Source organism: Leptidea sinapis, chromosome 5 (assembly GCF_905404315.1).
Source record: "Leptidea sinapis chromosome 5, ilLepSina1.1, whole genome shotgun sequence".
NCBI lineage: Eukaryota > Metazoa > Arthropoda > Insecta > Lepidoptera > Pieridae > Leptidea > Leptidea sinapis.
In genome coordinates, this window is record NC_066269.1 from 1,997,948 (window position 1) to 2,025,012 (window position 27,065).

General features: G+C 35.4%; 1 protein-coding gene across 1 annotated transcript in view; it reads left to right on the forward strand.

Moving 5' to 3' along the window:
- The window catches only part of LOC126964652 (fizzy-related protein homolog), an 84,947-nt gene extending 64,671 nt beyond the window's left edge, over window positions 1-20,276 (forward strand). Inside the window, exons 5-10 of the mRNA XM_050807896.1 lie at window positions 8,164-8,298; window positions 9,285-9,399; window positions 10,210-10,331; window positions 12,516-12,684; window positions 14,681-14,790; window positions 15,801-20,276. Of these exons, the coding sequence (XP_050663853.1) occupies window positions 8,164-8,298; window positions 9,285-9,399; window positions 10,210-10,331; window positions 12,516-12,684; window positions 14,681-14,790; window positions 15,801-15,977 (828 nt within the window). The 3' untranslated portion in view covers window positions 15,978-20,276. The remainder of the gene's footprint in view (window positions 1-8,163; window positions 8,299-9,284; window positions 9,400-10,209; window positions 10,332-12,515; window positions 12,685-14,680; window positions 14,791-15,800) is intronic.
- Window positions 20,277-27,065: the final 6,789 nt, after the last annotated feature.

The following is a 27,065-nucleotide window of genomic DNA, read 5'->3' on the forward strand; positions in this document are numbered from 1 at the left end:
ATGCCATGCTTGTGTTCAAGTCCCGCATCGACCATAAATTTTGGTTACAAAATTTCACCTTCGCACGACACGTCACAAGTTACGATATCATCCCCACCATCTGGATGTGTGGCGGTCCTCCACAGTGCGGTTTTCAAGGAGCTTTCTTCCTCGCACTACGAAGCTGTGGAATGAGCTTCCTTGTGCGGTGTTTCCGGGACGATACGACATGGGTACCTTCAAAAAAAAGCCGGCAACGGCTTCAAGAAATGCGCGTACACCTTCCTTAAAGGCCGGCAACGCTCCTGTGATTCCTCTGGTGTTGCAAGAGAGTGTGGGCGGCGGTGATCACTTAATACCAGGTGACCCGTACGCTCGTTTGTCCTCCTATTCCATAAAAAAAAGTACCACTTTAGAATAACAAATTGTTATCGTACCATAAGTAATAAGTACAACAACACTTATTTTTTGAGTTTTAATCGTATATCTAATCAATATATCGATTGAATAAAATATGTAAGTTTCCGCACGGATTTCTAAAAACTAGAAGTTGCAATGTAAATGCAGGGCAAAGCCCTCGCCTCGTACGACTTGTGTTTTATATTTACAATGTGTTATGTAATAAAGTAATTCGTGTCTCTGTGTGCTGTTGTTAATTTAAGTTAATTAGTTTGATTTATAACGTCTTTTCTATTTATTTAACAAATCATGTTTTCCTATAAACGTTGCTCAGCTCTCTGTAAAAGTACTTTGTTCTTAGAACTTGATATGGCAATAAAACATGGCTCTTTTGATGTTTAGGGGTTATGGGAAAATTATTAGAGACGTCCCCCCCTCCCCCTCCCCTAATGGGAGGAGAGGAAATAAAATTTTATGGACGATGCGGGACTCGAACCCACGACCTCTCGCGTTCCGACCGAGTTGACCAAAGCATACAAGATTTTATGACGAAACGTCACTCGAACGGTTAGCTCAGTTCGAGGGATCGAGTCCCGCATCCTTCATAAATTTTGTTTTCAAATTTTATTTGTGTATTAATCCTAGAAGTGAGGGTTATCACTTTAAAAACAGCAAATTGAGGAGAGGAGAATTATAAATATTTCTCCAATGACGTTCTATACACATTTAAGGGCATATCATTCGCAGTCTTATAGCGGAACGGCAAAGGTGTGCTTAACGACAATGTAAGCACACTTTTCTCCTTAGTCGTGTATCAACTGTCACTGTCGTAATTAAATCTAAACCGAATTAATGTTTTTCATTTCTCATACTCGGAAAGTAATGTTGTCTTGATCTGATTATTGGGGTGGAAAATTCTGCTTCCCTCCATAGAGAAGGAAAAACTCATACAAATTACTTCCCACCTAAGGGCCGGAATGAACTTCAAAAATAGAACTGCTTTCAGCTGTGAAGAGTTTTATGTAAAAAACAACTAATAAAAAAAATGCTGCGGCCATGTGACTTTCTAAACAGCCAGTGTGAACTTAGCACAAACTTCTTTGAGCGGAATAAGCCGCAACAATTACGCGGTGAGTTCCATATTTAAAATTTAAAAAGTCGACATAAATTGTCCTAATTTGACAATTAATTTTAAATAGGTACTACTAGGTAATATAATGATATATTGTCAATAAATAGTTTAGATAAACAACTAGTTTTATTTTCCTCATATTCGAAATGAAAAGTAAAGTGTTTAACACGGGTAAAATAATCAATTCCTACTCGGACTATAGCTGCCCTAGCTGCGCTCGGGCGTCTAAATACCTCGGGAATTGATTTTTTCGACCCTTGGTTAACAATCTACTATTAAATTACTGCTTATTGACCAAGAATATTTTTACAACGGGAGTAAATGCAGCAATGTATAGATATAGCAGTCGAGGCTTATTATGGTGTAATTTGTGGCATGTTCCATATTTCCGATTTTTTTATACGACGTGATTTGTCTACATGTTTATCACGTCATTGTATTTCTCAATAGAATTCGTCTTTCGTTTAGGTGGTGATTTGAAATATCACATGCCAAAAGTATTCTTCTATTAAGATATTCTACTATGATTTAATTAACTATATAAAATTGGTGTAGCTTCGTACAATAACTTTAACTAGGCATATCAGTAATTTATAAATTTTTTCGACCCATCCTACTATGTAAATAACTTTTCGCATATTATGTTGTCTAAGCGTAGGTAAATAAAAAGAACAGATTAAGTATCTTAATCGAATAAAAGGCATAAAAGGCATCATTTCTAATAACTACTAGATACTACTACCGCTTCAGAAACAAATGGCGCTCTGAGAGAGAAGAAGCGGCGCAAGAAATTCTCCCAGCATTCTTGTTTTGCGCTCTTTTCAATAAAAATATGCAATATTGTACAGTCATTTCTATCGCTATAAAATAATCACAATCTAGTCCCAGGTTGCCGATCATTTAGATATTCAGCAGTGGAGTAATAGGATTTACGACCGAGCCATTTTTTTTTATAAACAATAAACCTATAAGTAACCTATAATAATTTCTATATTTAACTTTTTGAGGTGTTTAAGAATAGAATTTTGTTTGATAATTTAATTTGTGGAATGGAATGCTTTATTTTATTAAAAATATCACTTAGTTCATCAAACTATTTGAAACTCATGAGCTTATACTGTATAGTTTATATGCATAGAAATACACTTGTTTTTGTTGTAATAAACTCAAGTGAGTAGTTTCGAAGTTACGATCGTTTTCCGGTTTATTGAAATATTTCATAAGGCGCGAAATGCCTGCGTTACGTCATAACATCGCGAGCCGCTCAGGAGCTGTAGTGTTATGACGTCTCAGCAGTCGGTGACCCCGCTCTGCGACGCCTAGCTTTGAACTTAATAATATTTCGAAAACTATATGTTGTATCAAAATTTTTAAGTGAAAAGATTAGAATCGTTGTTATATGAAAGTCGATGAAACGAAAAAGTAGATAGTAAAAAGAGACAGACACATAAATTCATATGATTTAACGTGGGAGAAAATGAGATAGGAAGCATTATACAATGTTTTGGTACCAGGCGATCATAGTTGAAGAAGAGATTGTCTAATATATGACGCGAGTATACCTTTAATATATTCTGACGCCATGCGGACGACGTATTACTACATAGACACCAGGAGAAAAAATATGGTAGCGGTGATAGTAATGTCTTTCATAGCGGTTGAATTCATGTGTCATCCTAGAAACATGTACCAGGACTTCATGTGCAGTTTAGAGGTTCATGCACGATGCTGGTCTCACTTCTGAAATGTGTACTTTGTACGCACGCTATTTTTTTCTTTTTAAAAGGCATTAAATTTTACAAAATTGATTCTTTCGCTTTTCGCTTGGAAACAAATGGCGCTCTCAGAGAGAAGAAGAAGAAACTCTCCCAGCATTCTTTTTTTGCGCTCTTTTTAATAAAATATACAATATTGTACTGTCATTGCTATTTTAATAGAGTATTTTACTTTATTAGGTACCATTAATTATATACACTCATTCTTTTACACCGGTTCGGAAGTCTATGCGGTTTTGGGTTAGTATAAACGAAGCTCAGATAAAGCAGATGCAACTGTTGCAGATGTCACCAATAAATTCGCCCACATTGTCCGCACACCTTAAGATATTAAAGATGTAATTTTTATTAGGACAGTGCATCGTTAGATGTTGCGGTCGGCTTGTTGTTCTAACATATCAGCTGTTTTCTGTGTACTGTGTACCACTATATCAATTATATCTAAACAATTTATTATTTTTAAAGTGAAATCCCTCATTTCTAGGATTAAAAATTTATTTTGGATTCGAAAGAGCGACATCTCAAGTCAATTTCCTAATATGCAATTATTGGGGTTGAGCAGGCTCAAGGGATCAACTGTAAAGTAGATCATGTAGATGGAGCCACAACCTGAGAGTTAGATATACCAGGATTTACGTTCGATGCGTCAATCGGACGGTTGGCTCAGTTGGTAAGAGCGCTCGGACGGAACCAGAGAGGCGCGGGTTATAATTCATAAATTTTAATTGCGAAGTCAACGAGATTAATCAATATGCTTAGCTTACACTCAGCTAAGTTTTACGTAAGTAAAGTATGAGCAGTCTAAGTACGGTCTATAAATCTCAGTCTTGTACCGCCAATCAGCCAAGTAGATGGCAAACTTGATATTTTTGGGATAATCTCACTACCGCTCAGAAATATACAAAGATTCATGAGCGGCAATTCAATGTTATTTTACTTCACTAGACTGAATTATCGACAAGCACTAATAATTTGAGACCTTAAAAGGAAACTTTTATTTGACTAAAATATGCTGAAGATATAAATTTTTAAAAGTTAAAAATAATAACTTGACAAAATGCTCATTAATTGTGTGCATTTATTGATACTTTTTTGTCGGCCGGCGACAGGAATATATGAATAATATACGTTACTACGAATGTTAGATAACTCGTAGACGATCTGCATAATTTGATTGTGTTTGGTATAATATAGTATCGGTTGATAGCGGATGCGGTCCCGTTCCATGTCTGGTGGTGGTTTGGCATGGTGCAGGTTTTGGCCAACGATTTCTCGCTTGGTTTATTTTACGTATTTTTGTATAAATTTACTGTTATCTAGGTGGCGACTGCACCTAGTGGAATGTAGACCGGTAGACACTAGAATATCGGAACACGTTTGTGTGTGTCGGTGGTGTTGAAGCTTTAAATGCAATGGACTAATTTTAATGCGATTTGTGTTATAGTTGTAGATATTTTTTTTATGACAATAAGGTATAAGACGAGCAGGACGTTCAGCTGATGGTAATTAATACGCCCTTCCCATTACAATGCAGTGCCGCTCAGGAAAATTGTTAGCGGTACTACAATATTGCGCTCGTCACCTTGAGACCTAAGATGTTGTCTCATTTTCCCAGTTATTTCACTAGCTACGGCGACTACCCTTCAGACCAAGCACAATAATGTTTACATATTACTGCTTCAAGGCAGAAGAAGGCGCCGTTGTGGTACCCATAATCTAGACGGCATCCCTGTGCAAATGAGCCTTTTGAGCCTGGGACTTCCCTATTCTTTTAATGCCCGGGGAAGCACAGGACGAATGATATGTGAAAGATAAAGCTTTTTAGCACTAATTCGAAGGCAAATTGTTGAAATGCTCATGATAAATGATTCATTACATGGTAATGAAACATCTTTATGTTAGTGAGCAGCAAGAAAGGGAAATGAATAATGTAATAGTTATTCATGCCACTGCCAACTATTGAGGGCTAGTTTAGTTAGCAGTACTATGAGTCGAAGCAAATGGCACAATATACAATACTGGTGTTGCACAGGATAATAACGTGCAATGGCATACAATACCTATTTTACCAGCATGAATTTAACAAAAAAAAATAGTTGGTTACGGATAAAAGTTAGGCGGGAATGGTTGGCTCTGACTAAATAGCCTAAATATAGTAGAGCCTCGCACCAATTGGTCCGGCGTCGTACTCTTTACGGTACGGACGGTAATAATAACAACTTTGTGCGATGAACAGTGCGACTGCTGATTGCGCAGTTCCGTGCGTTTTTAAAATGTGAAGTTTACTTTTATCTTGGCTCTTTTGGCTGTGCATGAGGGTGTGTTGGTTCCAACACTCATGTACGGAGGTGAAAGTTGGGTATGGCAGAAGAAACATGAAAGCAGAATAAATGCAGTTGAGATGAGAGTGTTGAGAAGCATGATAGGAGTTAAAATTAGTGACAGGATAAGAAATAGTGAGATAAGGAAACGTTGTAGTCTGAAAGAAGATGTTGTGACAAAAATTGAGAAAGGCATGCTGATGATGATGATGGTTTGGACATGTCGAGAGAATGAATGAAGGACGATTGACGAAGAAAGTGTATAAGGCCAGTGTGAATGAAAGTGTTGGAAGGGGTAGACTTAGGCGGACATTTCAAGATCAAATCAGGGACGTCTTGAAAAAGGCCAGGTCAAGAGTACCCTAAACCGAAGAGCATGTATGAAAGGAATAATGAAAGTGGACGAAGCGAAACAAGTATGTAAGGATCGTAGCAAGTGGAAATAAGTGGTCTCTGCGTACCCCTACGGGAAAGAGGCGTGATTATATGTATGTATGAAATTTTATCTTGCACAGAATATATAGAAATTTAGTCATACTTTATACGCTGAATTTTTGCAGCCAATGTCATGGAACTATTTTAAATGCGTGGATTGAACTGTTTACGACATGTCAATCAAAATATCTAAATAATCGTTTACAGTAACAAGAGATCCCCTTACCTTATCTATCTTGCTGTATTTCCGTTAGGGTTTTAGATATATTCCCTCTCGCACGCTGTGTTGGTCGATACGCTATTATATTGTAAGACTATGGTTGTAATATGTTCAAGACTGTAAAGAAATATCATGGGTTTTTTGGCAGGCACAAAACTTAATGAGTGGGTGTTAAATAGACCTTTGGTTATAGAATAACGAACCATATTAAATTAAATCAATTTTAACAGTGGTGCTACATTTATTAAGGTACTTAAAGAGGTAGGCACTGCCTATTTGCCAACATGGTATGCACGCCCCTGAGAAATATGTAAATATGTCGGTTGGTAAAACATACCTATGTGTGAGCTGTGGGCGCCGCCGCCGCGACCGTCTCGCTAGCATCGTGGAGGTGGACCAGTTAAACGGCTTAGATTGCAGAGTGACCGCGGTGCGATGAACCCCATGCACACTCGCCAGATTGCATAACTCGTAACCGTACCCGCTGTCACGTGTAACTATCGCATCGCTAAATAATTGCACGCAGACATCCCGTAATTTGTGCAAATTAGTTACGTGCCCCTGTTTATGCATGGCCCTGCTAGGGTTTTCTCACGAGATTCTTATTGCGACTTCATTATACTTGCTTAGTAATTGATAAGGATACTTATTTATTTATTCAATGTCCACCAACACAGAATACACATGTCAATTCATAAAACTGTGACAAAAATGGTGTTCATGCAATTACAGGTGAACACATCATGCACAAAAACATACAAACATTTTAGTTCATCTATACATCGGAGTGTCTGTTTGTAATATTGAAATAACCGTTTTTTAATACATGTATATAAGTATATATACGGTACACCAAAATAATATTTTTTACAATTTTTGTGTGTCTGTCTGTCTGGTTGTTTCAGCTAATCTCTGAAATGGCTCGACCGATTTTGACGAAATTTTATTGGCACGTAGCTGATGTAATAAGGAGTAACTTAGGCTACGTTTATTTTTGAAAAATTCTTTTATTTTAGAAAAATAAAGTAATGTTGCAATGTCGAAGAAACGGTCTAGCTCTAAATATAATTTATATGGCAAAAAAACGTTTGCTGGGTCAGCTAGTAAATTATATAAAAGTATTTTGAAGTCCTATACGCTAACATGTCAAAAGAATATAAAAAGATAAATTAATTCCACAAGTTATTACAAGCTACAATACGGTCACTTCAATAATCACTAAAATATAATAAACAATATATATATGTCAATGCGTTTTTTTTATATAAAAAAATAGGTCATTACATTTTACTAATCAGAGTATCAGGTTTCTATTTAATTGTGCTACTGTATCTCCAAAAACATCTATAGGCTTATTTTTTTCGACACCTAAAACAAATATAAATATGTATGAAATACTTAACAAAGTATTTACTAAAACCTTCATCTAGAACCATGCAATCCATTAGTGAAAACAGCATGAAAATCGGTGTAGTAGTTTTTGAGTCTATCGCGAACAGATAGAAAGACAGACGCGGTGGAGGACTGTTTTATAATATGTAGTGACATACCGTGTAGGTACTCGGCACACATAAAAGAAAAAATATATTTTTTTTTGGATCTGTCTTTCTGTTCGTCGTTGCGTCGTCTACCAAAATCTTGTTAGGGGCTACCAACAATGCGTCTTCCGGTACGTGCTTGCCATTCGAGGATACTGCCCCAACGGCCATCTATTCGTCAAGATATTTGCCCTGCCTTTAATTCGTCACTGCCCACTGCCACTTCAGTTGCTCACTGACCACTGCACTATGGCGGTGACTTTGGTTCTCCTACGGATCTCCTTATTTATGATTCGGATCTCGCAAGTTTCTTCTCTCGTTTTAAGTATAGTAAAAACTTTATCAAATGTTTGTAATCCCACAGGTGACTCGTCTGTGCGACCTCTCGTCCGAAGGCAACACGGTCACGTCGGTAGCGTGGAGCGAACGAGGCAACCTCGTTGCTGTCGGTACACAGAAGGGGCACATCAGTGTGTGGGACGTCTCCGTCAACAAGGAGGTGAGAGTCCACGTGATGAGCAGTAGCGGAGTTGGTGAACTTTTGCTTAGTGTAATTTTATAAGTATAGATGCGATCATACCGATGAATCCTCCCGCTTCCCGCACCTTTCCCGCGTCCTTCGACATGCCTGCAGTAATCGTTTGAGGGTACGCGAATGAAGGTCGATTCACGCCCACTAATTTCGCTCACGCATTGTGCCGAAAACCGCTTATTTTCTCCTTTAACACTTAATTATTAAAACAAGTGAACCAGTGCCTCATATACTCATAATTCCAAATTTATTTACCAAACAGGGCGGAATGTTGTAGAAACAACAATCTGCCTATTTGGTTTTTAGTCTTTTCTATCTTATGGGCCCTACGCATGATGTAAACTAAGTTATTGATAATACTTTTTAGAAATAATAAGTTGAATAAATATATTCCAAAATATATGTATGCATCTATTCAAATATATGCCCTTATTTCACATTTTTGTTAACTTTGCTAATTCGTCTGTTGAATATCTGGAAAGAGCAACAGTCTGCCTATCTGATTTTAAGCCTATATCTGTTCCCTTATGAAACATCAAGTTAACTATGTTATCACAATAATAATTCTTTTAAATAATAAATTGAGTAAATATATTCCGAAATATATGTATGTAAATCCATTCAAATATATGGCCTAAGTTCACATTTTTGTTAACGTTGCTGATTCGGCTCTTGAACATATGGAAAGAGCAATCTGCCCATCTATGTTTTAAGGCTCTATCTGTTCTCTTTGAAATAATAAATTGAGTAACTATATTTCAAAATATATGTATGTACATCTATTCAAATATATGGCCTAAATTTATATTTTTGTTAAATTGAAAGAGTTGGTAAGTAGCTGGAAAGAGTTTTTGATTTTATTTTTTAAAAGTTGAAAGTTTTTGTGAAGTAGCTTGTTTGGCAGATCAAATTAATGATAGGTTGTTGTATATAATTGGTATCTGTGGTGGCAGGTATCAAAGCTGCCCGGCCACGTGGCTCGAGTGGGTGCTCTCGCGTGGAACGGCGACGTGCTCAGTTCTGGTTCGCGGGATCGCCACATACGTCAGCGAGATATCAGATCACCGCGTGAGTATTTACTTCACTTAGCTATTACTGTTTTTTTATGGAAGAGCATCGAAATATGTACGAAGGGAACAAAGCTGGTCCATGCGTCAACTCGTGAACGGGAGCTGCTTGTGGTGCCAGGTCGACCTGTTATATATGTTTATGTATATAAATTACGTGTCACGTTGTTTGTCCGCGATGGACTCCTAAATGAATGGATTTTAATAATTGGGATTACTTCATTGAGTGCAGTTTAGTCCAACTTGAGAGATAGGGTAGTTTTGTTTTGATTTGAGACCCATAATTATTTTTATTTTCAATATTTGTTTTTTATGGACATATTTTCTATGAGAGAATTTTTTGACGCATGGTTTGACGGTTCTGCTGTGAAAAATTTGTTTTCAACAACAGCGAGCATATTTTAGGAAATAGGTAATTCGATTTGATGGTACGAAATACTATGAATTGTTAAAAAACAGTTTATTATTTATCATGTACAGAACAACGTCCGTCGGGTCAGCTAGGTCAATATATAAATCATTTTATTTGTTGGATGCAGTTGCTAATTGTGACAGTAATCACGAAGCATCTTTACACGAACAATAAGTTCAAGCTCTAGAGGTTAATGCATCCAACATACGATAATTTATGTTTATACAGTTAATTCTTTATTACTTTTTATGAAAGAGTCCGAAAGCCAGCTGAGTTTCTTGTGCCCTTTCTTTTCAGATCTAACGCAAACTTTTTCGAATGGGTGGCGATTTTTGACTTTCAATAAGTGATTTCATCATATACTATATTGAGTAAAAATATTTGAATTTGTAATTTCAGCGGGTCAAGCATCGCGAGTACTGCAGGGGCACCGACAAGAAGTGTGTGGCCTGAAGTGGTCACCTGACGGTCAGTCGCTGGCGTCCGGTGGTAATGACAATAAACTCTTTGTGTGGACTATGGTAAGTCCAATATTAAAACTGAAAGTACAATAATGCTTGCTCACTACTGCTTCACGACAGCTTCACGACAGAATAACGTAGATCCACCTATCTAGCATCCGGTGCAAAGAAACCTCCCGCAAACTGAGAGTTAAAGAGGCAACATACACTTGATCGAAGATTTTTTTATGGACTTTGTTTTCTGAACCGCTCAGGAAGCCTTTTTTTCCCCCACTATCTTCCATTATCCTTTTCAGATGGTACAGCAAACCACTCGCGAACATCCCTTTTAGAATAAAGTCTCATATCTTAAAGTTAATTATCATTGGACGCAAACAACAAAATAAATTAATAATTTAATATTCTTTGATTATATGCTATTGTTTATGTTAATTTGGTTTAAGTACCTATAATAGCAGTTAACACAGCGCAATAACAATTATTATATTTCCCATAAACGATATCGGTATCGCGACTCATATTTTATTATCACTGTGTGGGAATGCGGTTTGTAGCCCCGCCGTTAAATCTATTGCAATAAAACGGTTGCGGTGAGCCAAGCCCATTGATAGATATGTCCGGGTGTTGGTCTAGTCACGTTACATTATACATAATATTATACAACTAAACTAATGCTACTAATATTATTAAAAAACTCACATATTTTGAGCGATATAAAGATCTATCAAATTAAGACCTTACTGAAATTTTTGAAATAAAATATTAAATTTAAATATTAACCTATTTCATGTTTTTACTTTATACTTTTCAATTTAAGTAACTTTATTATAAGTTGTAGAAACAACTACAGTTGGAGGTGTTTATCAAAAAAAATTTTCTTTATAATAATGCTTGTAATAAGGGATTGCTTGTAATAATTTCTAGTCATAAAATACATAATAGCCTTAAGGGTAAAATTCAAGGGTAAACACTTTTATATTAAAGTCCCAGCCACTGTTCAGGCATAATCTATAAATAAATTTAAATGTATAAAATGGCTATGTCGTAAATTCTGAATATCTAAGTGATCCGATAGCCAAAGACTAGATTGATTATTTTATAACAATAGCAATGACAGTACAATATTGTATATTTGATTAAAAAGAGCGCAACAAAAATGCTGGGACAGTTTCTTGCGCCGCTTCTTCTCTCTCAGAGCGCCATTTGTTGCCGAAGCGGTAGTAGTGTCTAGTATATTAGAAATGACATCGAAACGAATTCTGAAGGAATCAATTTTGTGAAAATAAATGCCTTTTATGCTTCTTTTACAAAAAAGGCGTACAGGCGTACAGATTCTGTAGAGGATAATGATGCCTAAGGGCTATACGATAGGCTAAGTTGTTATATGATTTAAAAGACGGGCTGGGAGTTTCTTATCAGTTCTTCTCCCCATGTCATAGCCCCATTGCGAACTGATGTAGCTTCATGACGTTAACCAAGTGTTCTTGCAATTGTTATGTTAGTGTCACTCCCTTTGGTAAATAAATATATTTCTATATCTCTCTTCTCTATCTTAGCTATCTTGTAACCACAGCCAACAGATTTCGACAAGATCAGGTGTGATAGTAGTACTATCCTAGATGTATACAGCTAGTTAGAGTAATGAGGCATAAAGGCATAAAATTCTTTTTGATGTCATTTCTAATATACTAGACACTATTGCCACTTCGGAAACAAATGGCGCTCTGAGAGAGAAGAAGCGGCGCAAGAAACTCTTCGAGCATTTTTTTTTGCGCTGTTCTTAATAAAATATTCAATATTGTACTGCCAATGCTATTGCAATAAAATCATCCTAATCTAGTCCCAGGCTGTCGGATCACTTAGATTTTTTTAATGAAAATAAGGGACGAGACTAGCAGGACGTTCAGCTGATGGTTATTGATACGTCATGCCCATTACAATGCAATGCCGCTCAGGATTTTTGAAAAACCCTAAAATTCTGAGCGGCACTACAGTTGCGCTTTCACCTTGATACATAAGATGTTAAGTCTCATTTGCCCAGTAATTTCACTAACTACGGCGTCCTTCAGACTGAAACTCAGTAATGTTTACACATTACTGCTTCACGGCAGAAATAGGCGCCGTTGCGGTACCCATAATCTAGCCGGCAACTTGTGCAAAGGAGCCTCCCACTGGTAAATCCTGTGTGATATTCAAGTGATGCTCTGTTAGTATTATTAAATGCATGTAATGTCCATATTCCAGCACTCGACGTCGCCGGTACAGACGTACTCGGCGCACGTGGCCGCCGTGAAGGCCATCGCGTGGTCGCCGCACCAGCACGGCCTGCTGGCGTCGGGCGGCGGCACGGCCGACCGCTGCATCCGCTTCTGGAACACGCTCACCTCGCAGGTCATGCAGTGTGTGGACACGGGTACGTACGCACACACACACACACACACACACACACACACACACACGCACACACACACACACACACACGCGCGCGCACACACACACACACACACACACACGCGCGCGCACACACATACACACACACACGCACACGCAACACGAATCCACACACACACACACACACACACACGCGCGCGCGCGCACACAACACACACACACACACACACACACACGCACACAAAAAGACACACACACACACACACACACACACACGCGCGCTTTTTTAGGGTTTCGGTGCCAAATGGCAAAAAGCGGAACACTATAAGAAGAAGAAACCTGGTAAGTATATGTATTTCGTAAACTGCATTAAGATTTTCACACATAAGTAGAAAAAAAAAACAATAAATTTTGAAGGTTCCACATACTTAGAACTAAAACTTAATTTTTTTTTTATCAAACCCAAAGGTTATATGGATAGATCTTCAAAAAAAATATTGAGGTTTCTAATGTCATTTTTTTCCTAACTGAATAGTTTGCGCAAAGAGGCACTTCCAAAGTGGTGTAATGTGTGTCCCCACCCTGTAACTTCTAAAATAAGAGAATGATAAAACTAAAAAAATATATGACGTACATTTACCATTACCATGCAAACTTCCACCAAAAATTTGTTTAAACGAGATCTAGTCACTAGTTTTTTTTAATGCGTCATAAATGGTTACCACAAACCACAAGAACTTTTATATTATGTTACTTGCTGCTACGAAACCCTTCAAGCGCGAATCCGACTCGCACTTGGCTGGTTTTTCCCGTCGGTATAGGCTGAGACAACAGAATACCCTATATTGCTCCTATCTTTACAAACCTCACGTGCTTCCTCTACATTCATTACACTTTTCATGCATACTCGTCGGTTCTGGGTGCTTTGGACCTCTTCTTTCTCAAAACGTCCCCAATTTGGTCGACGAATGTTCTACCAGGTTTTCCGCGACCGACTTGCCCACACACAGTTGCCTTATTATTTGACTAGCTGACCCGGCAAACATTGTTTTGCCATATAAATTGTATTGATCTTTTGCTTGCTAGTTGATAAGAGATGGCGCTAGTTGTATTCATTAGCAACAATCACACTTGTTTTATATTTTGTATAATTCACACTATAGTTTTATTAATTATAGCCAATTTGTTATTCTGGTGTGTAAGCTATATTATTGTAAAGTTTCATCAAAATCTATTCAGTAGATTTTGCGTTAAAGAAGTTCAAACATACATCCAGACATACAAACTTTCACATTTATAATATTAGTAAGATAGGTCATTCTTTCTTCACTCATTCGCTTCACGTGTTCAAAACATTTTAGCAATTCTTTCTCAGTCCTTGTCACAACATCTTCTTTAAGACCACAGCGCGCTCGTATTGCAGCATTCGAAATTCAATCAGTCATACCCCACACATACTACGCAGTGATCTGAGGATTTTTAACATGGATCTTAAAAACTAAAATACTCACCCACCCTCTTCAGGCATAACAAATATTTATTAGAAATTAAAAACTAATTCCCATAGAATCACGTAGGTGGTTGAATCTCTAAAATATATATTTTTTTAATAATTTGTTGGAAGTAATTTTTTTATCAAAATAAGAGACGCGACGAGCAGGACGTTCAGGTGATGGTAATTGATACGCCCTGCCCAATACAATGTAGTGCCGCTCAGGATTATTGAAAAACCCCAAAACACTGAGTGGCACTACAACTGCGCTCGTCATAATCGATAAAAATAATGTCAAGTCTCATTTGTCCAGTAATTACACTAGCCACAGCGCCCTTCTGACCGAAACACAATAATGTTTACACATTACTGCTTCACGGCAGAAATAGGCGCCGTTGTACTCGTAATCTAGCCGGCATCCTGTGCAAAGTTCCTCCCACTGGTTATACTTATTATTTCTTTACAATTATACCTATATCAAGCAGAGATTTGACGTAAAGAAAATAATTTGTAATGTATTGAACAGGTTCTCAGGTGTGTAACCTGGCGTGGTCGAAACACTCCAGCGAGCTGGTGTCAACCCATGGATATTCTCAGAACCAGATTTTGGTGTGGAAGTACCCTTCTCTCACACAGGTAATTGTTTATTCATACCTTTTGTAGTTATACATCTTTTGGCACGTTAGGTAAACATTATCAGAGTGAATTTTTTACGATGTGCGCGCACACCGTCACGCAAAATCGACACCCTGACGTTAGCCGTTTGGTTTAGTTGACCGGCTAACTGTATGTATCATTTAAATGTATCATACTTCAGTTACCAAGCCTTTTGTAACTCATATATCTACAGAACCGCAACCAATGGACGAGAATTAAATAAATTTCAATTTATACACATGTTTTAAAATAAAAATAATATATGTCGCTAATTGTATAAAAATAATTTAATGATATTTAATTTAATTATGCGGTATAATATTTTTTTCGTTGGTTGTATTTAATACCTTCTTTATTACAATATTGTATTTTCTACAAACGTAAAATAGCACGAGGAATAATCTTTTAATGATTTTTGTTTTATTACGCTAAAGAAGAATCACTTCTTGCGTCCATATAAGTACACAACTACACATTTCTAAACACTATTTCATTGTATTCTATGATATATACTTGAAATCATTTTGTTTCAAAAATAATTTAATAATTCAGTCACTTCTAATGTGTCGTAAGTACACTACTTTGTGCGTTTCTGACAACTTAAAAACCTAAGATCATTTATGGCCGTTTTCAATAACGTATCTCTAGTTACGGATATATTGCTATCATCATTTAATGTCAAGATCTTATCTATCCATAGTTATGTCCAATATAGAGTTTTAGTCCAATGCTATCTTTCAATAGGTTATTGAAATGTAACTAAGCGTTAAAGGATAGATTTGTCTACCTCTAGTAAGTTGAACTAAGGATAGATAGGTTAATGAAAACGACCGTTATACGTATAGACTCTAGATAGACTGTGACAGATTTGAAAACTTTGAAAAAAAATGAGGTTATGAGCGTATCGGTGACCCATAACATGAACACTACCAAAAGTGCCCAACAAAACAGAAATAATCATCACTGATTTTACATTTAAATAATTTCAGGTTGCAAAGCTCACGGGTCATTCATACCGAGTCCTCTACCTTGCTCTATCACCCGATGGCGAGGCAATAGTCACCGGGGCTGGTGATGAGACTCTCAGGTTTTGGAATGTCTTCTCCAAAACACCCTCGCACAAGGAGAACAAAAGCGTACTCAACCTGTACACAGCGCTGAGATAAGTGCCCATCGAACTGATGAATGTGAATCAAGTGTATGATGAAAGTTAGTGAAATAAAGTGAAGTGTGGTAAGTACCACAATATTTTTGTTTGGTAAAGACATATGGAAATGAATTCTACAATGGATTGTAGCTAATATATTATCTTATGAATTCTCTTGATCCTTTTTTTTTGTTTAAATACCATTTTGTGTCCGGAGCTCAGTGACAAATTAGGATATTGAAACTAAAAAAATTGTGTGAGAATTAATAAAACATGTGAATTGTGGTGTGAATAAATAACTTTTCAATAGATTTACAGTCCAATGATCAAGTAATACTGTGTCATAATAAAACTGGTAATTGTTTTGACATTGTACACTATATGATACATACAGTAACCAACTTCACATTTCGTTATTGCAAATAAATACTATAATGCAACTTTTTTTTTTTATTTATTGTTTTAGTGCACGTCAATAAATAAAAATACTAAAACAAATAACCATTAACTCGCTCATGTGAAGTACCTTGCTTCATACACGGCTTATGACATAATAATTGTAATTTTCCCATCGAGATATTTGACTTTACCAAAACAATTAGTAATGTGATTTCATTTAGTATGTAATATTATGTGCTCGGCACAATAGTTTACTTTTATAAGTATATATTTATTTTGTATTGTACAAGCATACTAAATTTATAATGCTTAAATAATAGTCATTAATATTAAAATTATGTTAAAACATGAAAATTTTCTGTATATGTTTAATATTTGGTACCACTATACTAATGCATATAATGGTAGAAATCGTGGCGATTTTTTTTTCTAATTTATAATAGCTGTAAACGTCAACGTAAACAGCATAGCTTTTTTTTATGTAAATGTTGAATAAAAGTAGTAAAATTTCGTTTTTGATTTCAATTTTACAAAAATACCCGACATGCGGCTTATTTTTGATGTGTATACATAAGTTTGTGTATCTTCTATATATACATTCTGTATATATTTTGTTTGTTGTTTATATTATTATGTAATTGTTAATTAACTTTATTATAATAAAAATGTAACTGCAATGAAAAACTTAACCTGTTAACTTCTTTTTCTACCAGCCATGTTGCTATTGGTAGAAAATGATGTTTACATGTTTTGTAGAAAAATTGTATCATTTTCTACTGCAATGTTTCATTACAGTGTATATTTTTATATAGCTTAGTACTTATGATTTACACGAGTTTGACTAATAATATCTATTTTTTTAATGTGATGATTTGTTTTGGAATCTTTTGGAAGTTTTAAGTATGTGTTTGGAGCACTTTAAATCTTTCACAAGGTGTTGATGTGAAATTTTTCCTTCATCAAATCTATGTTTATCTCTTTCGCATTCTAACACGAAATAGTGATTCAAAATGTAACTTTATAATTTCTGTTCTCTGTCTTATGTAACTTCTTTCCATATTCTTTTACCTATTATTCTTTTCTGTGCACCTATAATTATATCTATATACTTGATTAAGTATGCCCATATTTAATATAATCTATGTGTGGTAATATAGTTAATTGAAACTAGGGTAGCAATTTCATTAAACATTGCAAATATATTCAACACTACTTGCTTTTACTAATGGGAGGCTTCTTTGCACAGGATGCCGGCTAGATATGCTATGGGTACCACAACGGCGCCTTTTTTCTGCCGTAAAGCTACTGCTTTATTAACATTACTATGTTTAAGCATTATTGTGTTTCGGTCTGAAGGGTGCTAGAGGTAGCTAGTGAAACTACTGGAAAAATGAGACTTAACATTCTCATGTCTCAAGGTGACGAGCATAATTGTAGTGCCACTCAGAATTTTTGAGGTTTTTCAAGTATCCTGAGCGGCACTGCATTGTAATGGGCAGGGCGTATCAATTACCATCAGCTGAACGACCTGCTCGTCTCGTCCCGTATTGTCATAAAAAAAACTAAACAGTACAAACTTTAGTAGTTTGTAGTAGTAATGGAAGTTAAATAATCACCGAAGAGACTTTAAGGTATTCTATATTGTCTATAAAGTTATCCTAGTAATTAATGTGAATATTGCCATTACTCAAAATATGGTTCTACTTTACTTGTGTATAAAACAGTACACCGATTAGATTGTATTTCTAGTACGGATAATGATGGCCATTCTTTTGTACATTGTGTCGGGTATTTATCTTAATGTGCATCAGAATTGCTCCCATTGTTTGATAGAATTATTAAGTACCTGTAAATAGATTAACATTTCCTTATAAATTTCTGTAGATTTGTAATCAGATGTAATAGTTTCAATGCAAAATCAAATTTGTCGTTTGCTTGCTCTTATATTAAGGCTTAGTTTTATTCGTAACATCATAAGTGTACCTCTTATGATCTCATTATTTTTCTAAAAGTGAAAAGCCTGGCCAAATTGCATTTATGATAATATATGTTGTTGATGTGATTTTTCTTCGTATCCCAATAATGTGTGTTTTTGGCACGGCTGGGCAGCATTATTTATTATAAATGTTTGTTGGAAACAAAATTGTTTAGTATGTAAGATCTGTTCAATGTAGCAATTTTTCTCTATTGGTTTCTTAGTGCTATCAATTCTCGCTACATTGAGCTGCAACAAGGTACCCATGCAATTTGCTATAACGATATGTACAGGCTAGATCAGGCAAAACTGTTAAGAAATTTGTAAAGTTGTCATTGAAATTTAAATTACGGTTGAATGCCTTAAGTTCACCCAACAATAGAAAAAGAAATACATATTACAACTCAAAATAGGGTAAATTATGCATTTAAATTTAAATATTATTTATAATTAAGTTACCCTATTATTGTTTTTAATAATGCTACAAAATATATTTGAAGTCTTTGTCTGAACGAATTCGCCGTAAAAGTATAATATAATATTCAACCTGACCTCTCTAAATTTGTTGTGACTATGACGTCACAGTACACAACAAATTGAAGTGTCCGTGTCGGTTGGATATTTTTAACAATTTTTATAAAACTTGTCCTACTCTTGCCGGGTATGCAGTAATCTAAGCCATTTAATAAAAATACAAGTATGCAAACTCCGTATTCTATCAACAAACACTTTTGCTTGGTGTAGAATGTCCATGTCAATCGTAACTAAATTGTAAATGTTGTGTATATGTTATTATATTCTTTAATTATTCCTACTAGGTGTGTAATTATATTGGATTTGTGCAATGTAGGTTGTAGCGAGCGATCTCATTCTCTGTTCCAAATGTAGTCCCAATAGTTGAACGGAGATAGTCATCGCTGTAGAGTTAGCAGTACATTTCATGCCAAATATTAAAAAAAAATCTGTTTTGGTATTCTTGCGTTGAGTGTTCAACACTTATGTTTATTTGCCTTGAATTGAATACAATAAAAATAACCTTTATCTTTTTCGTAGTCTTTTACAAATTAACCTAGCTTAAATAATTAAACAACTAATGTATTAAAAGATGCAACTTTGGTAGCTAGAGGTTCCATTTCAAAATAAAACATTTATATGATGTCCCTGACTTCAAAGAAGAGTATTTCTGTTCCAGAGCAACCCTGGTCCAATATGGACTTTATGTCTGGTATATTTCTTGCTCCCATCTTTTTGGAGGCCGTCCTCTGAGCAGTACTTTGCCTTCGCTTGGGTACCAGACAGTAACATGCTTGGACCATTTTTCCAGGTTGCAGCGCAGCAAATGACTGTGTCTATCTCCTTTTTTACTGATCAGTGCAGATTAGGATGTCCTTGACTTTTGTTTTCTTTATTTCTGTTCTTAGTTTTTATTACCATTATACTCCTTTCCATTGCCCCAACGGCAACACATACTGCAAGTTTCTCTCTGTATTGTTGGGTGAGAGCCCAGATTTCTCAGCAATAAGTTATGCATGGTAGGATGCATGTGTTGTAAGTTGTGAAGAATGTGCATAAATATATTAGTTGAAAAAGTTTGGTTCAAGGCATTTAAACTTAATCAGGGTTTTGTTATGAAAATACATTTAGTTTGTGTTGAATAAATTTCGGAATTATATGTTTTACATATCAAAGTGGTAAAAGTTTAAATTTATGTTAGGACATTGTAAAAAAATCGCGGTAAATAACAAATTAATTGAGCACGCTTTTGTATTAAGTTGGTGATGCGGTGATTTGATGAGTGAAATATATATATATATAAAGATTTATTTATACATAGAGATATAATATATTGATGCACTATGTAAAGATAGACTGATATTAGATTTATTAACATATTGTAAGTGTTCATATGTATGTTTATTTTAGAATAAATATTTGTGTGATTTACATTTTGGTTTAATTTTTTTGGTGTTTAAATTTATTTAGCTTCACGTGTGTGTGTGTGTGTCCAACCTCTGTAAAACGTCAAATTTACTTGAAAATTTGGACCCGTATCTAGATCAATGACAATACAATGTATATTGGCTTTGTTACCGAACAATAAATATTTTTGTTGATGTAAAAATAAAAATTTCATCATTTTAGGTACGCGCGAACCCGTGTTGACCTTCATTTGCTGCGCGAACCAATATGACGATATATTTTTAGTAGAACACTACTGCCTGCTTAATAGTAAATTAAAGTCCCAGCCACTGTTCAGCCATTATCTATAAATAAATTTAAAAGTTTTATTAAAAAATGGCTCTGTCATAAATACTATTACCATGAATACAGCTGAATATCTAAGTGATCCGACAGCCTGGGACTAGATTATGATAATTTTTATAGCAATAGCAATGACAGTACAATATTTTATATTTTGTTAAAAAGAGCGCAAAAAAAAGAATGCTGGGAGAGTTTCTTGAGCCGCTTCTTCTCTCTTAGAGCGCCATTTGTTTCCGAAGTGGTAGTAATATCTAGTATATTAGAAATGAAATCAAAAAGGGTTATGAAGGAATCAATTTTGAGTAAATAAATGCCTTTTATGCAGCAGCCATTCTAGCTTCAACAGCCCTCGGCGGCTAGACAGACTAGGAAGGCCTACCATCAACTTTTAATTAGCCATTCGATTCCGATGCAGTTCAGTTTACCTAAACTGAATCGCTAAGATTCGTACCATGAAGTGCCTTTAGTTGAATGGCGTTTGAATCGCTTATGAAAGAATGAACGAAAGAAATTTGTCTGTGGTCCGCGTTGTGAGAACGAGATGAAGCTGTACAGTCGTTGCATAAATCTACCTCTCTTACTCGAACCATATGCGTTTCGAAACCAAAAATGTAAGGTTATGTTATCATACAGCATTCTGACTCGGCACTTTCCTTGGTATAAGGCGACGTGTGGCCGCGTGGTAGATATGTGAATACTGATAGGGCTGTCCGCCTAAGTTTTTTTAATTTCACCTACTAGGTTTCTTTCCAGTTTTGTGATGTTAAATATTTTATTTATAATTTATAACAATTAAATCAGTTGTAAATGAAGTAAGAGAGTCATTAATAGGATAAGCTTTATTTCAGAGGTTCCTAATAATAATACTCCAATTTACAAACCTGCGATAAAAAGAAAAGACTACAGAAATAAGCATTTATTAAAGACAATAATTTGTATTTAAATATTAATAATATCACTCATCTACTCGTCAATATTAATAATATCACTCATCTACTCGTCAATATTAATAACTAGCTGACCCGGCAAACGTTGCCATATAAATTGTATTGATCTTTTGCTTGCTAGTTGACAAGAGATGGCGCTAGTTGTATTCATTAGTATCAATCACACTTCTTTTATATTTTGTATAATTCACACTATAGTTTTATAAATTATAGCCTATATGTTAATCTGGTGTGTAAGCTATATTATTGTAAAGTTTCATCAAAATCTATTCAGTAGATTTTGCGTTAAAGAAGTTCAAACATACATCCAGACATACAAACTTTCACATTTATAATATTAGTAGGATATCACTCATCTACTCGTCAATATTAATAATATCACTCATCTACTCGTCGTCAATATTCATAATATTTGGGGCCTAGCCTTGAGCCATTGATCAAAATCGTATAAATAATGAATAGGTACCTACTACTACTACTACTACCTAATAATACCTACCTAAAATGGTACCTTTATCAATAATTATTTTAATATTTGCGGTAGTAGAGTAATCCCTTAAGAGTCTGGTTTAATAAACTTAAATCAGTACTGAGGAGTAAAATCACTATCACTAGAAGACATCTAATGCGCGAGGCTGTCCAGCTCCTCGACAACACGAACCTAATTAGAAGACTCAAAAGAACTAAACCTTTTGAGTTAGTTTCCGAGCCGTATTATCGTGATGTAAGATGATGCGACGTTTCGGATTATTTTTTCGGAGTTAGGCTATCATTTCTGGCAAACAAACCGTGATGTAGGTACCAATCAGCGGTAACGGTTCTGCGTTCCTGTAAAGGAATTGTCTCACCATGCCCCTTTTTCGAGACAAACGTAGCGACATTTTTATTAGACACTGACTTCGAAGACCCAAACTGCTGACTGATGTTTTCCTTCAGGTTCGTATTAATAAATCCATGATTCGTCACCTGAGACGATATTATAAACGGCATTTGACTTCCCTCCGTACCTAAACTGAATCGCTAAGATTCGTACCATGAAGTGCCTTTAGTTGAATGGCGTTTGAATCGCATAGAAAGAAACCTAGTAGGTGAAATTAAAAAAACTTAGGCGGACAGCCCTATCAGTATTCACATATCTACCACGCGGCCACAGTTCACATATATACCAAGGAAAGGGCCGAGTCAGAATACTGTGTGATAACTTAACCTTTCTCTAAGTATAATAATGCTTTTTGCGAGCAGGGAGGTAATAGCAATAGGCCTTATTATAACCTTATTACCTGAATCTCTGCCACCTTTTTTAGGGATCGGATGGAAAAGGACTGCTTTCCATGAATTCAGGATACGACTTTTGGGTAAGAGTGCCCGAAAATGAGGTTATCACCGGTGGCAACTCAGAGGCGCTCTGAACACGATCGGAGAAATTTTAATCAGCCCGCTCAACTTCATAACGTCCAAGGAAAATATAACTCGTGAGACAGCTTTCTGTCTGAACTGTAGTTTAGGCATAGAGGTTTGTTGGCGGTATTTTTCCATGGTCGTTAATAGTGGAGTTAAAGACAAAAAGAGGTCCAGTATATTGGTAGAGGTCTAAAAGCAGCTTTAAACAACGCCAATTTTCTACGTTTTCCGGACGGAAATTCTGCTCTTTTATTTGATTTGATTCTGAACTCCTGATCAGGCAATGGTCCCTCTAGATAACGTCAACGTGGATCTGGGATTATAATTCAATAAGGAAGGCTTGGCTGTGGCTGCATAAATGTGCCTGTTAACTGATTGTACGGGTTAAAGTCACCAAATACTACTTCCTCAGCGGTGAGGCTTTGGGCAAGCACGTTGTCAACTGCCACTTGGACATGTCCAAGCGGCAGTTGGCAAGGTTGACAACGTGCTTGCCATGGCCCATGAGACGATCCGTTTTTTATGGAAGAAAACAAACAAGCGTACGGGTACCTTAATGGCACATTCTCTTGCAATACCAGAGTTCCTTGCAGTACCTATTTCTTATCATCCAGGAAACACCGCACAAGGAAGCCTGGTTGTACGTGGAAGAAAGTTCCTTGAGAACCGCACTGTGGAGGAACGCCGCACATCCAGATGGTGGGGATGATATCCTAATTTGTGGCACGTCTTACCAAGGTGGGATTTTTGCCCTATCAAGAATACGGTTTTCTGACTTTAGCAGCACTGGTACCCTGCTGGGGTTAAACCTCTTCGGCGATCGTTGTCATATTAACTACAATACACCACTAGAGGGATCAAGGGGGATGGACACCATTACCATAATTAGTGCTGTCGACATAGGACGGCGGAGTGTCTCTCTCATATCAAAAAGCCCTTAGATACCTTACGGCACCCATGCAACTGGAATATCCCAATTCTTTTACCCCCGGGATGTTATCTGTAGATGTCTCCTAATTTTTTCAAATTGTTTGATATTGTCTCCTAATTATTATTCAATAGGATTTTGCGAAATCCATCCGAAAAAAAATTCATTCTGAATGTTTCCTGATTTATCAGAAAAATCCATGTTTAAAACAACATACTCTCGACAATGACTCACAGATTTTAATAGTTACCTAGTAGTAGTAGGTACATAAGTTGTAAGTAGCTATAACGTTAGTATTGCAACCATTTAAAAATAATATTGTGCTGAAAAAATACTGAAACGCCTAACTAACCGTCACCGCAACTGTGCTTCGCTATCAAGTGTCCTTAAAATCCTACTTATGATAGGAGATCTTGGCTCGCAGCCAAGACTCAATTTGTAGAAGCACTATCGAACGATATCTTTGTTTTTCAGATTCAGGGATGTGTCAATATAAAAAATATTTATTTATGTATTCACAAATTGCGTTTCACGCTAGTTAGACACTAAACATTGCAGCAATGAATGGTGTGCGTAATGATAGGAATACTAATAAATTAAGAATCTCAATTAAAAAGAAAAAACAGTTTAGTTTAAAAAATACTATCTTACGCTCTCGCTTGCACGTTCGTCTCAAGCGGAACTTATTTCATCAGCTTATAGGACATTGTCATTTCAAAAGTTTTTGTATAAATAAGCTGTTTTCTTTCCATATTATGAATTTAATGTCCCCACGGGAATGGTTATAGACATGACAAACAAAACGATTGCACAATGACTCATATTATATTAATTGTAGTATATATATGATAGTATATAGACAACTGGAGAATTGTACAGCGCGGGAAACTATTCGGACTCGCCCGCTTCTCGTTTCCGATTTTTGTTGATCGACAGCCCTAGCGTCCGCTTTGTTGCAAAGGTTCATGCGTTAGAAACCCGCTAGAATAATAATTAATGATGATTTTCTACATGTATATTTATATATTTTCAAATACATAGCACTCCTACTCGTTGCCCTTTTTTAAGACGGCTCTCAAAAATTATATGATTGTTAAGGTATTTGGTATTAATCTAACGAATGCATACGAAAAATCGATACATATATAAATAAAAACAGGGAAATTTTGCTCATGTATTTTGAAAGCTGCGAGCGATATTAAGATATTATTGTGTTATGAGAAAAAGCAAACCCTGATTTCGATATTATAGATATGCATATCTTTCAAAATGATGTGTAAATTTTAATTTTAATTAAAAAAAAAATCTTAACGTTTCTGCTCTTTACTTATACCGTTTTCCAAACTCACGGTAGATTCTTTATTTTCAAAGAAAATGAGGTGAATATTCAAAAGAGGTCAGTCTTTACAGGTAAGTACCTGCTTAAATAAATAATATTGGTACTACAACAAAGCCTTAATAAAGGAGTTATAGGCCCATGGTTATTATGTTTATTGATTTACATCATATATATATTATGGTTATTAATTTACATCTGATACAAAAACTCTTAGGTCCTAAATATTCACAGTTAATCATTAATGTTTTTTTCAAGATAGAAGATTATTTTGTCTCAAATTTACTTCGCTGGATTATGATTTATGGTTAGTTTTAGAAAGTAGGTATGGCATGCTCTAAGCTCCATTATAATTTTAAGTCCATAACAGAATGTAAAAATTTGGCAGTGGAGTATTATCCCATGTGGAAAGTGCGTGTTTCTGTTGATATCTAGCCTCACGGTTTTAAGGATAATTCTTACACTCATTCAATAAGGTCTTATTCAATGAGTTTTTTTTATATTTCATACAGTAATAAACAGAAAAGGAAGATCTATCCGTAGTTCTAATATTTATTGCATACATAAAATTGAAGTTATATTTTGTAACATTAACATATTTTTAAGAATTGCATACGGTTATTTATAAGGGTAATAACAGAAAACCAATAAATTTTTACGTTTTTATTTCAAACCTCTTCTTACTTAAACTTAAATCTTACCTACTTAATAAAATTATATTAACAAAAAAGGACATAGAATTGAAACTAAAATCACTCGATTGCACAAAAAGTGTAGGTGCAGACAAAATCAGCCCATTCTTCCTAGTTAAGCTATTTACAGTACAGCAATAACCATTAACATTACCATTGACATTTATGTTCAATAAATGTCTCATGAAAGGAATGAAATTTCCTAATATATGGAAGCTAGCTTTAGTAAAACCAATTTTTTAATCAGTTTCAAGCTCATGCATCTCATACTATAGACCTTTCGCGAAGAAATCTGTTATAACTACAGTTTTTGAGTCTCTCGTTCATGTGGTTTATTCAACAACATGGCTTAATAAAGAAAAACCAACAATTATACACCTTAAGATTTACTAAAATTACATGTTTATTTCTCTTGATATTCGTGTGAATTTTGACGCTATTGTGTGTAGAAATGCATTCGATAAAGTTGACCATATAATTTTACTTGAAATGTTAGCGTACAACGGTAATAAAGGAAACTTGCTAAGATGGTTTGCATCTTATTTATGTAACCGTACTCAGAAAGTTATTATTGAAGGATATGAATCAGTAACAACTAAAATAACATCAGGAGTTTTTCAAGGCTCCATAATGGGTCCTCTTTTATATATTATTTTTATGAACCATATATCTCAATGTTTTATAAACTGTAAATTCCTTATGTTTGCAGATGATATTAAAATATTTAGGCCAATCCAAACAATACTCGACATCAAACTAATGCAAGAGACCTTGATAGATTTAATCAATACTGTTCTATTAATAAATTGTACCTAGCACACGACAAATGTGTACATTCACAAGAAATAAAAATAAAATCGAGCAATACCACATAGGAAATACCCAAATTCAAAAAGTAACTAAAATTAAGGACCTTGGATTAATATTGGATCAAAAACTTATATTAGATATTCATGTCGACTATATTACAACTAAAGCATATCAAATGTTAGGTTATTCGTTTTGGTGCTTCGTACCGCCCAACCATTTAAAAAGCCTTTATCATTCATGATTCTTTATAAAAATCTAATAAGACTATATCTTGAATATGCGTCTGTGATTTGGAATCCCTATTACTCTGTTTATGGTGAAAAAATAGAAATAATTCAGAAAAAGTTTTTGCGTGCT